The sequence below is a fragment of the Somniosus microcephalus genome, chromosome 3 (genome assembly GCF_052327205.1).
Source record: "Somniosus microcephalus isolate GS21.2 chromosome 3, FLI_Smic_1.0, whole genome shotgun sequence".
Classification (NCBI taxonomy): domain Eukaryota; kingdom Metazoa; phylum Chordata; class Chondrichthyes; order Squaliformes; family Somniosidae; genus Somniosus; species Somniosus microcephalus.
In genome coordinates this window covers 302,301,242-302,313,599 of record NC_140989.1, presented here as the reverse complement: position 1 = coordinate 302,313,599, position 12,358 = coordinate 302,301,242, and the positions used below count along the sequence as shown (strand labels likewise).

General features: G+C 37.5%; 1 protein-coding gene across 13 annotated transcripts in view; it reads right to left on the bottom strand.

Moving 5' to 3' along the window:
* The window catches only part of nfia (nuclear factor I/A), an 885,553-nt gene that overhangs the window by 535,721 nt on the left and 337,474 nt on the right, over nt 1–12,358 (bottom strand). For 7 of the 13 annotated variants that reach the window (XM_085982852.1, XM_085982857.1, XM_085982863.1 and 4 more), the window contains exon 2: nt 5,269–5,800. In XM_085982852.1, coding sequence (XP_085838978.1) covers nt 5,269–5,800 — 532 coding nt within the window. Of the gene's footprint in view, nt 1–5,268; nt 5,801–5,968; nt 6,377–7,315; nt 7,589–11,419; nt 12,145–12,358 lie in introns of those variants that run through there. The other 6 variants (XM_085982861.1, XM_085982864.1, XM_085982862.1 and 3 more) reach the window with 5 other exon arrangements.

Genomic DNA, 12,358 nt, shown 5'->3' with positions numbered 1-12,358 from the left:
AATGTATCCATAATAAATTTAGTCAAACATGTTGATACATTAGATTACAAGATTTCAAAACTGTATTCACTTAAAGACAGTTTTGAAAAACATAGTATACAATGTGAAATTAGAAAGGGAAGCTAGACTTTTGAAAAGGCTGCGAAATGCAACAAAGAAGGTTGCATTGCTATAACTGGTAAAAAAATACTATTACTGAAGTTTAAAGAATTAATGCCAGGTTTTCTGTCGAAAATATTAACAGCTTCCAAAACCAAACTATAACATCCATTCACTGGCTGGATCTATAACAGGCAGCAGAAGCGAATTAGAGCCGATGTCAAAATATGCACCAATCCAAATGGCTGGGGTCTCCCAGCAGTGAAGCCAAGGCTCTAACCAAGTGAAACGTTCAGCCCTGCTGTGTACTGCACTGACCACAACAAAGATTGTGGTTTCTACCACACTCACCCTAAATAGCTGAAAATTATTGTTATTCATCATGGCATGGAAAGAAAGGGAAATGTAAAACTGCTGCCGTTCAAAAGTGGTGGAAATTGCCCTTGTGATATTCAAGGCTTTGTTACCACCAGATAAACCTGTGGCTGCTGATGGCTTACATACATACGAAGGACCTTTAGGGATTTCAGCAATTTGCATTTGTGGGTTTTTAAAAAAATCAAATGCTCATTATCGCAATTATATCATGTAAGTTTGTGCTCTACTGTAAATAATTATTTTGAAGTTGGGTAGTTCAAACATTTTAAAGTTTAAAAAGTTTATTCCTGCAAATATTTCAGTTTTCTTTTTTTTTGTTTTGAATTACTGGAATTATCGGAATGCTATTTATATCTCAAATCTTAAAGAGAGATATATTGCCATGGAATTAGCATAGTATTTTCTTATAAATAATGCAATGGTATTATTGCAGTTTTAATTGAGAAATGATTTACAATCACACACAAAGGAACACAAGAAAGTACAGGACTGGAAAAGACTCTGTAGTCTATCTAGCTTGTCCCAAAAACTAATACACCTCACTCACTCCCTCCCTCAAATGTTTATCCAATTCTTCCTTCATTTTTTTTCTACATACTATCTATCTCCACAGGCAGCTTGTTTCACACGCTCTGCATAAATAAGTTAAACCTAAACTGTCGGTGCACCTTTTAATCCTGAGCCCGTGTCCCCTAGATCTACAGTTTGTGACAACCTCTAACATATTATTCCAGGGTAAATTCTACGTTTAGTATAGATTATATAAAGGATTGTGTCAATAGTTGGGCAGACGGCGCCTTGTTTTCTTGATTTTGACTGTCCCGAATAACTCAAAGCACATTTCTGCTTACTTCTGTAACTCTCATGGCAGTAACTTTAGTCCTGCAGTCCTTCACGGCAATCAATGTTTTGTGTACTATAGGAATGCCAATTGTGAATGTGGAAAGGTAGGTCTAGAAATAATTTCTGAATAGAATAGTCTAGCTTTTCTGATCAGCATATTTTAACACTGGTAGTAATGCATTACTGTCGACATTAAAATAACACTGATCAGAAATACTAGGCTAATGTCTTTTTTCAAAGATAGCAGATGCAAAAGGGATTAGGAAACACATTCATGTTCTGCAAAGAAAGTTCTGTAACAGAATGGTTAACAGACCCAGTAAAAAATAAAAAGGTTACTTAATTAAAAGGGTAATTTTGATTTATGCAGCTCTTCGTTCAGCTTTGATCCAGTTTACAGATCTTACTGTTGGTCATCAGGGTAAAGAATTTGACAGGGGGTCTATGGAGTACACTAGAGCAACATTTCATCAGATTCCAAACCAAACACTACATTAAAATGAGTTACAATGAAGTTAAGTAGCCCACATTTGATGATCACATCTTTAAAAAAAATCCTACTGGTAATGGAGATCTAAAAGAACTTTTTTTGTAGGTTGCTTTTATTCCACTTACTGGGAGAAAAAAAATAAGGGAGAAGCATGGGGCAAAAAAATCTTTAAAAAAGGAACTTCTAAATGAAAACCAGCCAATCCTGGGTCTAAAATCTCATTCCACTTAAACTTGACTGTGAAGGATTCCCTCAACTCTTGGACTCTATTTCAACCCAGTTTCCCTTTCCACAAACTGTTTGCATAGGCAGTGGGTCACAACAATACTGACGAGCTGAAGACAGCACTCGCATGAGTGCCCACTAATAAGCAAAGATCACCGTTTATCTAAGAGGTCAAATGCCTGGTGGCTGGGGTCACGACCTAAACAACTTATGTTATGACCCTTACACGTGCCTGGACTGATGCCATTCTGACTTGGGTCAGCTGCTAATGGTGCAGGCCATAAATTAGATTGTGCCTCGCACTTTTTCAAAAGAAAGTTTGTCTTCCTCCAATGCAGTATCATTCTAAGTTGTCACTTGATGCCTGTGTGGGGCATTGGACTGACAAAGGGAATCAATGGGTACAAAGAGCTTATCTATTAACTTGCAAACTAAATGAAAAGATAACTAGATCATTTAGGACTGTTCAATCCTACTTCATTAATGCATTGTAATTCTCTAGGTTTTTTTTTACTAGAAAGGGTTTATCAAAAACTATTGAGTATTGTTAAGAATTTAGCAAACACTAGATTACAATTTGCCATTACTGAACTTCTAAAATCTGAATTATTTTAATCTTGGTAAAATGTACTTGATAGTTATAACGCTTTCAGTTATCAATTGTCCTGCATAACCACAATGGCCTTTTTCGTCTAAAGGCTGGCCTGCTAACATTGCTGTTAATTTTCAATTATACTATACCCTGCATAATCTTACCAAATGGCACTACAACTCTGGGATAATCTGAAGTTTATAAAAAATGTCACATGTTTTTTCCCTTAGCTGCTGTGCTGTGGTCATTATTTCACTTCCACACTTATTCCACAAAGGGAGTGTTCGTCAGAATAGGTTTTGAATGTTCTCCTGCTGGTCTATAACTAAACCCTTAACATGCTAAACAAACATAAACTCGGAACAGTTGGCATGACATTAGTCACTAATGCTTTCTATATTATGGATCTTTAGAGCAATATTAACTTAAATCAACTGAAAGCAAACAATCCCTGAATTCAGGCCCTAACACACTCTAAAGCAAGAAGTGTTACAGTACAGGTCAACAGAAAACAATAAAATCAAAGTGCATTATTGATCACAGTTTCATATATTAGTTAAAAAAAATTATGTATCCTTCCATTATACCGTGAGTACCTTGTGGTCTTCCAGCAATTGCTAAATCAGTTTTAACAACTGCACTAGGTCTATTAACTAATATTCACAGCAAAATATTTCCACACTTCAAACTGTTGCTTATTAGCAGCAATTAGTGGCCTTGTTTTTTATACAGCTTTGTGTTATTTTCAAAAGACTGATGCATTGCTGAATAGTTATTTAAATTTATTTAGACAAAAGATTTAGAGAGAATATTATTTAACCACTCAACGCATTGAGCACTTGTTGAAAAGTTCAAATATCTACACTAAATATCAGAACCGAAAACACCCCTTTTCAGTTTTAGAAGAAAATTGTTTGATTTAATAAAAACCCATCAGCGATATAATCGCTGTTCCCTAAAACATGGCGCTTCAGATCAGACTACAGGAAAGAGCCGAGCGTCAGCGAAAAAAAGTGGCCACGTATTCCCATGTTGGCTTTGGCATGTTGGACAAAGCACTTTTTAGAGTTCATGCTTTCTGCCAACACTGGCAGCTGCTCAGTCCATTGAAAACTCCTGAACCTTCCAAGCAGGCCAAAAACGGATCCAGTAGATTTTCTGCACACAACTCTCAGTGAGCATCCAATTTAAAAATACATATTGTTTAATAGTACTGTGTGTGTTTCGTTCCATTTATTTCAGTGAACATGCGACTATGAGTACACTATTTTTACAGAATTAAATACTTTTGTTCTTTGTGTTTAATCCTGATCCGTCCCTCCCCATTTTGTAGTTTTAATAAAATGTAGCATGCAATGTGGGGAATGGAATAGAATTTATTTTCCAATGTATTTTGACTGCTTTGACACGTCAACCTTTAGCAGTTATCTCTGTGTTATTTCCAGAGCCAATGGCCACAAAGCTGACTAAAGTTTCTAATCTGCCAAAGCACTGTTGGTTTAGGACAAACAAAATGACCAAAGGTGGCAGCAACAATCACAAAAAAATGCCTAAACACAAAATGTTTCAGAAAAAAATAAAACTATTAAATGGTAAAAGATTGTCATTTAAAAAAAGATTAACATTTAAAAAAAAGATAAGAACAAAGCTTATCCCAAATGCTTGATATTCTGAAGATCAGTCATTTGCAGTGACAGGTTGCAACAGGAAGAAGTGGAAGGCTTTCGCATTGTACAACACTAGTTTATATTAATATAGTGACAAACACAAGCAATAAAACCCTAAGTGTACAAGAGAATCAAATGGCTGAATCATTTCTGCATTCATTTTATTCAATGACCACCACCTGCATTTACCACATAAACACACCCCTGTTCTCATGATGTACCTGTAAATATAAGAATGTCTGAAAAAGAACACAAGATCTTTATCAAGGAGACTGGTGAAGAACAGTCACATACTGCATTGCTTTGCCACTAAGCAGTGGGTGGAATCCAGAGTTTGTCACTTCACTTGGGCAGCAGACAATTCGCAGTACAAGACTCCTTAGTTGCAAATTGCCACTGCTACTCCCAAGCTATTGTGCCAACGCTCTGGGGTATTGGTTGACCCAAATTTTCAAATCTATGATAATGCTTTTTCAGTTGTATGTGTTTTGTGTATTACACATCCCCACTAAAATTGCAGGGTGTTTTTTTACATGTAAACAAAATGTACTTCCTGCAGGAATTTTCATCTTCCACCATAAGCTGTGAAGGGTGCAGGGGTGGGAAAGAGAGAATGCTGGTTTGATCCTAAGGAAAAACGTTATCAGTAAGGGCATGAGAAACACAGCTGGAAAGTTTAACAGCAGTTTGCAGATCCGGCCTGTAATGACCATTTGTGACTATTATACAAAAAAACTACAATGCTGTTTAATATCATAGATTGTTTTACCAAGTTTAGGCTGCACTTTGCAACAGGACAGGATCTAAATGATCTATAAGAGCATGCAGTAGAACGTTACCTTTACAGAAAAGTATGTACACAAGACAACCATTACAGGAGGTTAAATTTAAGGTGAGGACACATGCAGCGTAACCATTTCACAAGTACTAAAATCAAGTTTATCTTTTTTTTTAATTCTGAAAAATGCACTTACCCGCTGCCTGCACAAAGTACGCCAAATATAAATCGAGTTCCTTAACAGAAACTCCTATATGATGTGGCTGTACGCACAGCCCAGGGTTAGAGCACTGCGAGGACTTTACGAGTCGTTCACCATCAGTACTTTCGAGCGGAATACCTTTGAATAAAATCACCATAACCAGGTCCAGCCTCCAGACCTTGTCTGCTTGACGCAGACAGTCAATTCGCCGCATCTTGCCTTTCTGGTCTGGGTTTGAAAGCACACAGCAAGGAGGTTTCTTCCCAGTGACTGTGAGCACAAAATCCTCTCGATATTCAGGTCGGATGTCTTTGCGTAGCTTTGCCAGGAGCCTGGACGCCCATTTCTGCTTCACCTCCTGCTTTTCGCTCAGCAGTTCATCCTTCACCGCTCTCTCTTCCTCCTTCGACATGCGCTTCTCATGCTTCTTGAAGTATTTTCGCTTTCGGGCTTGCAAGTTGAACCATGTGTACGCAAAGGCTCGGACGTGCGGCAGAAGTGCTTCAATGAAGGGATGGAATTCATCCTGTGAGAGGGAGAAAAAAAAGAAGAATAAGCAAAAGTGAAGTTTTAACAAAAGAAGTAACATCGCACTTGAACCTTCATCAGAATTCTTTTCCTATTAAGCAAACAAATGAAAAAAAATTGAAAAATCAAGAGACATTTCACTTAAATAACAGATTTAATTCAATACCATTGTATACTCAGACCAGCGCAGTATTTTGTTCGAAGCTTGACTTAGAAAAATTTATGCCATGTACAGTGAGTATTCTTTGTGTGGAACAGTCAGAAAGATGCCGACGGCGTAACTGAAAGCACCCATGTAGGTAACGTCCAAAACACTTGCCAATATTCAAGACACTCCCTGCGTGTGCTCGGTTTGTTTATGAAGAGCTTTCCCAAAACAGTAGAGAGAAGGATCCCTCGACTAAAGCATGGGTGCTTTCATTAACCTTCGCCAGCTTAAAAAAAAATGCAGATCTCTTCACTCTCCGTCCCCAACCCCTTTGCATGTGGTGTAGCCAGCATGAGCCCGCCTATTTGGCAAATTCCACACACTAGAATGCCAATCAACGGCTCGTACGAGGGGGCTTTGTGCAAAGCAAGGGAGGATAACCCCCCCCCCCCTCCACAAGATGGTTTCAAACACAGCAAGTCTGTACAGTCAGAAAAAATCTGCATATTCTTCATTGTGAATTCATGCTATTTTCTCAAGAAATGTCACATTGAGCTGTGCCCTTGTGAAAAAAAATAAAAAATAAAAACTCTCTTACACATTATTTGGTGCTCTATCCAGATGACGCCAAACAGGAAGTATTGGATACTTTATTAATAAGTAGTTTGTTTGCAATCCTTATTCAGTGATGTGATAAAACAAATTTCCCCCCCCCCCCCACCCAACCAATAAATACTGTAAATTCAGGCAGGGAACTGTGATTGTTATCAACCTTTGAAATACAGTTTTCAATCAATAATATTAAAGTGACTGAGGCAAACTGATATTTAACTACTCACAGTGATTACAGCATAAACAACAACAAAGCAAGTAGCCCCAGCTGATTGTACACTGTTAAATACTTATTTTTATATATTGTATCATGTTATTTTACATTTACAATTAACTAGTCAAAGCCAAACATGCTGATAAACAACTGTAAATTGAAAATAACAAAACACACGTATACATAAAAACCTAAAAAAGAAAATGAAAAAAAAATTCTGAGCACAAATGCCATCTGTCTTTTTCTTTTGTTTAAACCAAATGCTGCATAAAGTGTTTTTAAACAAAACAAGGTAGCATCACTTTTACGATGACAAGCACACAAAGTTTAATTTAACGGCATAAAATTATCTTTTTGAAATGGGGTGCATTTTACATTCTCTATGCTGAATAAAGTTGTGCATTTCCATTGTATAAACGAGGCCATAGCTGTACAGGCTGGAAGGGATTTTGCTTAATGAAATAAATTAATGAAAAAATGTTGCATTGGTGGGAACATTTAGAGGATTTTTAGATTAAAGTGAATTTTCATTTACCAACCTTTCTCCAGCCACACGACATCTGGCCTGTAATTCTTCAAGCTTAACTGAATTCCTTTACTACAATCATCTACACGTAGGTAACAATCTGTCCTGTAAAGGAGATTTTCAAACTGCCAAAACAAATAATGAAGCTCAAATTTATTAAGTGTCTACCCTAAGCAGATATATGCTTCTACCTATAGTATCTCAAAGATTGGGGAGAGAAAGGACAGGACAATCCATTTCTTCTGGAGCATAATTTAAAATCAATTGACTCATTTTAACAAATTATTTTCGAAGTTTTAAAGAGTTAATGTAGCTGTTTCTTTTTTGCGTCAGTCTAAACTTTTTGTTCTAAAATTCCTTAAGTTAACCTCTACCATATGATTTAACTTGGATAAAGTATAATAAAATAGCATGGAGTTAAAATTTCTACAGATATAGTTTCCTCTTATGCCATTTTACTCTAGTGAATTCAGATTAATTCGATTCCGCACTAAAATGCCGATTGCAAATATGGCACAAATCGCCAACTCTAGAATTCATTCCAAGGTAAAGACTCACTCCTGACAGAAGTGCGTTTATGGAGTGAACATGGACATAGTAGAGCTGTGGATGAAAACCTAGAGTCAGTATTTGACCTTGGCTGCGTGTATGCTTGGAACAAGGGATGCCAGTGTGGTGATACTATGTCACCACATTGGTGTCCTTTGCTGTGGCCTCCAGATGCCACAAGTTCAGATCTGATCTCTGTTGCGTTGTATCTGCAACAGAACTCAGACCCATAAACCCACTTGCAGTGGGGAGGGGTAAAATAAAACATTTGCTAAATAAAAATATCTTAGCAACAACTTTGAAAAATATGAATTATTACTTAAAAGTTTTAAATATAGCAGCTGATTGACTTAAGGAAATTTACTGTGTGGATTATTGTAAGATTTAAACATTCTGAGCAAGGCACTCTATAATGTTTTGCAGTCTTTTGCACATGTACATTTATGTTTTAATCCAGTCAGAAGCCGACTAGTTTCATAGATTCTTGCATCGACTTTATATTGGAAATCATCCAATGTACAGTTTCCCTGCTCTACCTCAGAGCTAATTCAGAAAAGAAGCTTTAATCTACTTTAACCCAATGTCAGCGTCAATCCTAAATCTTCCACATCGCCTGACAGCTTTCCTTCTCAGTCTCAATGTGGAATTAAGATACTTAACTTTTGCTGCAAAAAATCAGATCAAAAAACAAAAATGGTAAGTTATAGTAAGCTGAACTCTGCAGTAATAAGTGCACAGGCTGAGAGTTTTAGTTGTCATTGGTATATTTACTCTGCTGCAGTCACTCCTTATATCTACAAATCAAACAGCCATGAAAAGATTGGGGTATTAAATGCCTGTAGCAGTTAAATTACATTTTGTAAATTGAAGCTAGTTTCCATTACAGGAACCTACAACACTGAGGTGCAGAATGTGTTGAGCTGCATTTTTTTGCTAATTAAATGATCAAAAAATCAATTATATTTTCTCCTGGTTAAAGTCTGTTTTCCCCTTTGCATTTTTTTTTTAATGAAGGCCCCAAGTTTGAGCTGATTTCTAAATATTCGACACATTTGGAGGCCAAACCACTTAGTTCCTTAAGTGACAATCAGTGAAGTTGTGGTTTTGTTGTGGGTCTATTTTCATATAAACCTCAGCACTTCACTCCAGTGCAGCAAGCACGTCCTTCTTTTGGCACTGCCACATCAATTAGTGTATACTGTATAAAACGAAGAAGCAAACAGAATAAGCACCAATTTTCCTTTAAGTGATTGAAAACTTTGCATACTTACATTATGGCTCTGATAATTAGACTATTTTATTGTTTACAAACAACAGTCTCTTTGAGCGCTGAAAATCAAATTCTCCACTCAGCGCCATTTAACCTTCATGTTTTTCCACAATCTTTTTCACCGTTAATTTATTAAAACAATCTAATGCATTTTTAGATCATTCTATGCAGTTCTTATTCTTTTGCATGTGTGATTTTTTAAAATATTTAATTGGTTCTGCCAGGGTAACAGTAAGCAGAATCCATTTAAAAAGTCTGTAAAGTTACATTTTAAAAATATTATTGACAGTGATTCAAACTTACATATTACTAGCACCTATGTTTTTTTCTTATTGAAATATCCTGTCAAAATATGTAGATCAATTGAGCCGTCCTTTTCTGTTCTGTGCTGTGTAATGATGATTGCACTAATTGCCTCTTAATTTAAAAGAATTCAAATAAAATTTCAATTTCAATGTCCTTCTCATGGAGATTTAAAAAAAAATCTTATTATAAAGCAGGTTCCTCAAAGTATTTGTTATTAAAATAACTCAGTGTGGTTGGGGAGAGGGTTGCATCGGAGGGGCTCCATAACTAAATTACTTGCAGTTAACTACTCCATTGTTCAAAATGATATAAAGCCAGAAACTATGCTGAAATGTAATAACACTGTGTATAACATTAGAAATGAGGGATTTCTTATGCATTAAATGGATACAAAAAAATACAAAATGCTTTATACATACGGCTTATTGAAGATTCAGTAGAACTTATATTAAACTTTTATTTCAATTTAAAAATATTGACTAACTCTAACTTTCTACTAAGCGCAAAACATAGAATAATTTAATGTGTTTTTTGTTCCTTTAAAGCCAACTTTAGAAATCTAAAGACCAACCGATACTTCAAGGTGATCACATTGACTTTATGCTGCCGTTGCTGTAAAAAGTCAGTAAAACACAATCCGAACCTTTTCTATAGGCAGTTTAATAGGTTTAAAAAAGTTTATGTAAAGATCTTGATGCTGCCCCCTCACCCACACAACGAAAGTTATTAATTGATATTAAAGTAGATTCACAGAAACATTGCAAAGATTGGCCATTGCTGATGAAGCTTTAAAACTTTTTTTTTAAAGCACTTGCACGTGATTTTAAAGAAGCAGACTGACTAGCAAAGGTTCATTAAAAACTGTTATAGTGATATTATCGGAAATAACGTTATTTTCAAAAAGAACTTCTATCAGTTGCATACATATATAAAACCAGCGATCCTCAATCTACTTTATGTGATTTTTTTAACCGAATGTGTTGAATTATCCTGGGTTAAATATCCTACGGTATATAGAAGTATAACATAAAGCAGATTTCAAAGCAAAACCGCAATCTGGAAACTTGAGTGAAAAGAAGAAACACGGCACGCCAGCAGACAGCGCTTCCACGGGGGAAACCCCGACTTTTTAGCACTCTTAGAAGTAGCGACAATAAAACCACACTCAAAAGTATAAACCTTTACGGTCGCTGACAGAACGGTAACAACTTGCCGAGAGCACTGACATTGCTGGGGGGTGGGGGGAACAAATCAAGATAATTAGGAACTCGAAAAGGAAGCCGATCACGTCCCAAACCACAATGCCCGCAACCCATCTGCTCGCAGTGTTTGCAGAACTGCTGCAGAAAGTTCAAGCTTTTCGCCCTCCCAAGAAAAGTAACTTGACTTGAGGACACTCCACACCTGACGGCATCTCAGTGCACGGCATCAACAACAACAAAAACTCTGCCTTCAAATACACCTCAGCTTGAAAAATCAGAATTTAAAAAAAAAGCCAGCAAAGCGAGCGGAGTACTTGCCGAAATCAGTGGGAAGGCGGTGCAATATGGTGAGGAAGCATCGGCGGAATTGTTATCAAAAATATTAAAATCATACTTCCGCGCACCGCTGTTGTGAGTAAACTCCATACCTTACAGTCATAACAAAAGCGTGATTCCCCATCGCTTGCCTCCCCCCACTCCCCCCCCCCAAAAAAAATACAGCAGCGATCGCGACACTTTGCTGGCTTTGAAAAGTCTGAAGAAATGCACCGCACCTCTTTAAAAGCCGCTCTTGGAAAATATGTTTTGCAAATAATAAAAAAAATTACAGTCAAAAAAAATAATAAATATTAATACGTATCCGCCATTAGCCATGTGCCTCAATGGGGCAGATCGCTGAGCCCAGTCACTGAGCTGAGAGGCAGCAGGCATGAAAAACAGGAAAAAAAAGTTTAATAAAAAACCATGACGGGCTCTAAAGGGATACAAATGTTGCAAAAATGTATCCTACCTGGGTGAGACAGAGCGGAGAGTACATTATTGTGGCGGTGCTGGTGGTGGTGAGAGGAAAAGCCGGCTTTCACATTTCAGTCTCGAACTGAAGCCAGCTCTCTTCTCCATCCTGAACTTTAACCCCGCCTATAGTTACTATATAGTCAACATCCCAACTCTCCCTCTCTGACACTCGGGGCGCCGCTCCTCATACACCTTCCCCTCCCTCCCTCACACCTTATTTTATTTATTTTTCGCCCGCTCTCGGGTTGCTTTCTACAGCTGCAATCTCTCTCGATATATATTTTTAAAAAAGTAGTCACCCTCCCGGGCTGTCAGTGAGCGAGCCCCCGGTCCTGCGCTAGTTTTCTCCGACCGATACTGGACTACACCCCTCTCTGTCGGTGCGCCGCTCTCACGGCCACAAGAGCAGCGCTTTCCCTTTCCCCTCTCTCTCTTTTACAAACAACCCCCGGCTAAAGCTGGAGCTACCATCCTTGAATAAATCCGCTCCCCTTCCCAGCAAAACGGCTCTGCGTCAACACACGAATGCAGCAGGAAAGTCTAGCTGGAAGCGGCGGCTAGTGTGGATGCCCACAATGAACTTGGACTTGGACGTGTGAAAGACTGAACGAATTTATTTCTCGTCGCCCTTTCAGGAAAAGAAATCCTTCTCAGTCGCCGCGAATTTTATAAAAAGTTAAAGTCAGTGTGCAACTTTGTTCTACATAAATTATGGAGTGATTTAAAAAAAAACTGCATTAAACAAATCAGCAATATATTTAATTGTTTCCCTGCACCAAAGTTAGTTGGGGAAAATGAATTGGGATTTTTTTCCCCCGCCCCCATCAAGTCCGTTTGAAAAATCCATGAAGATGATTTGTGGCACATCGGGCTTTGGCGCCTTTTTTAACAACAGTAAATGGCAATACATAACTAAGAATCGTGTGTCTGTGTA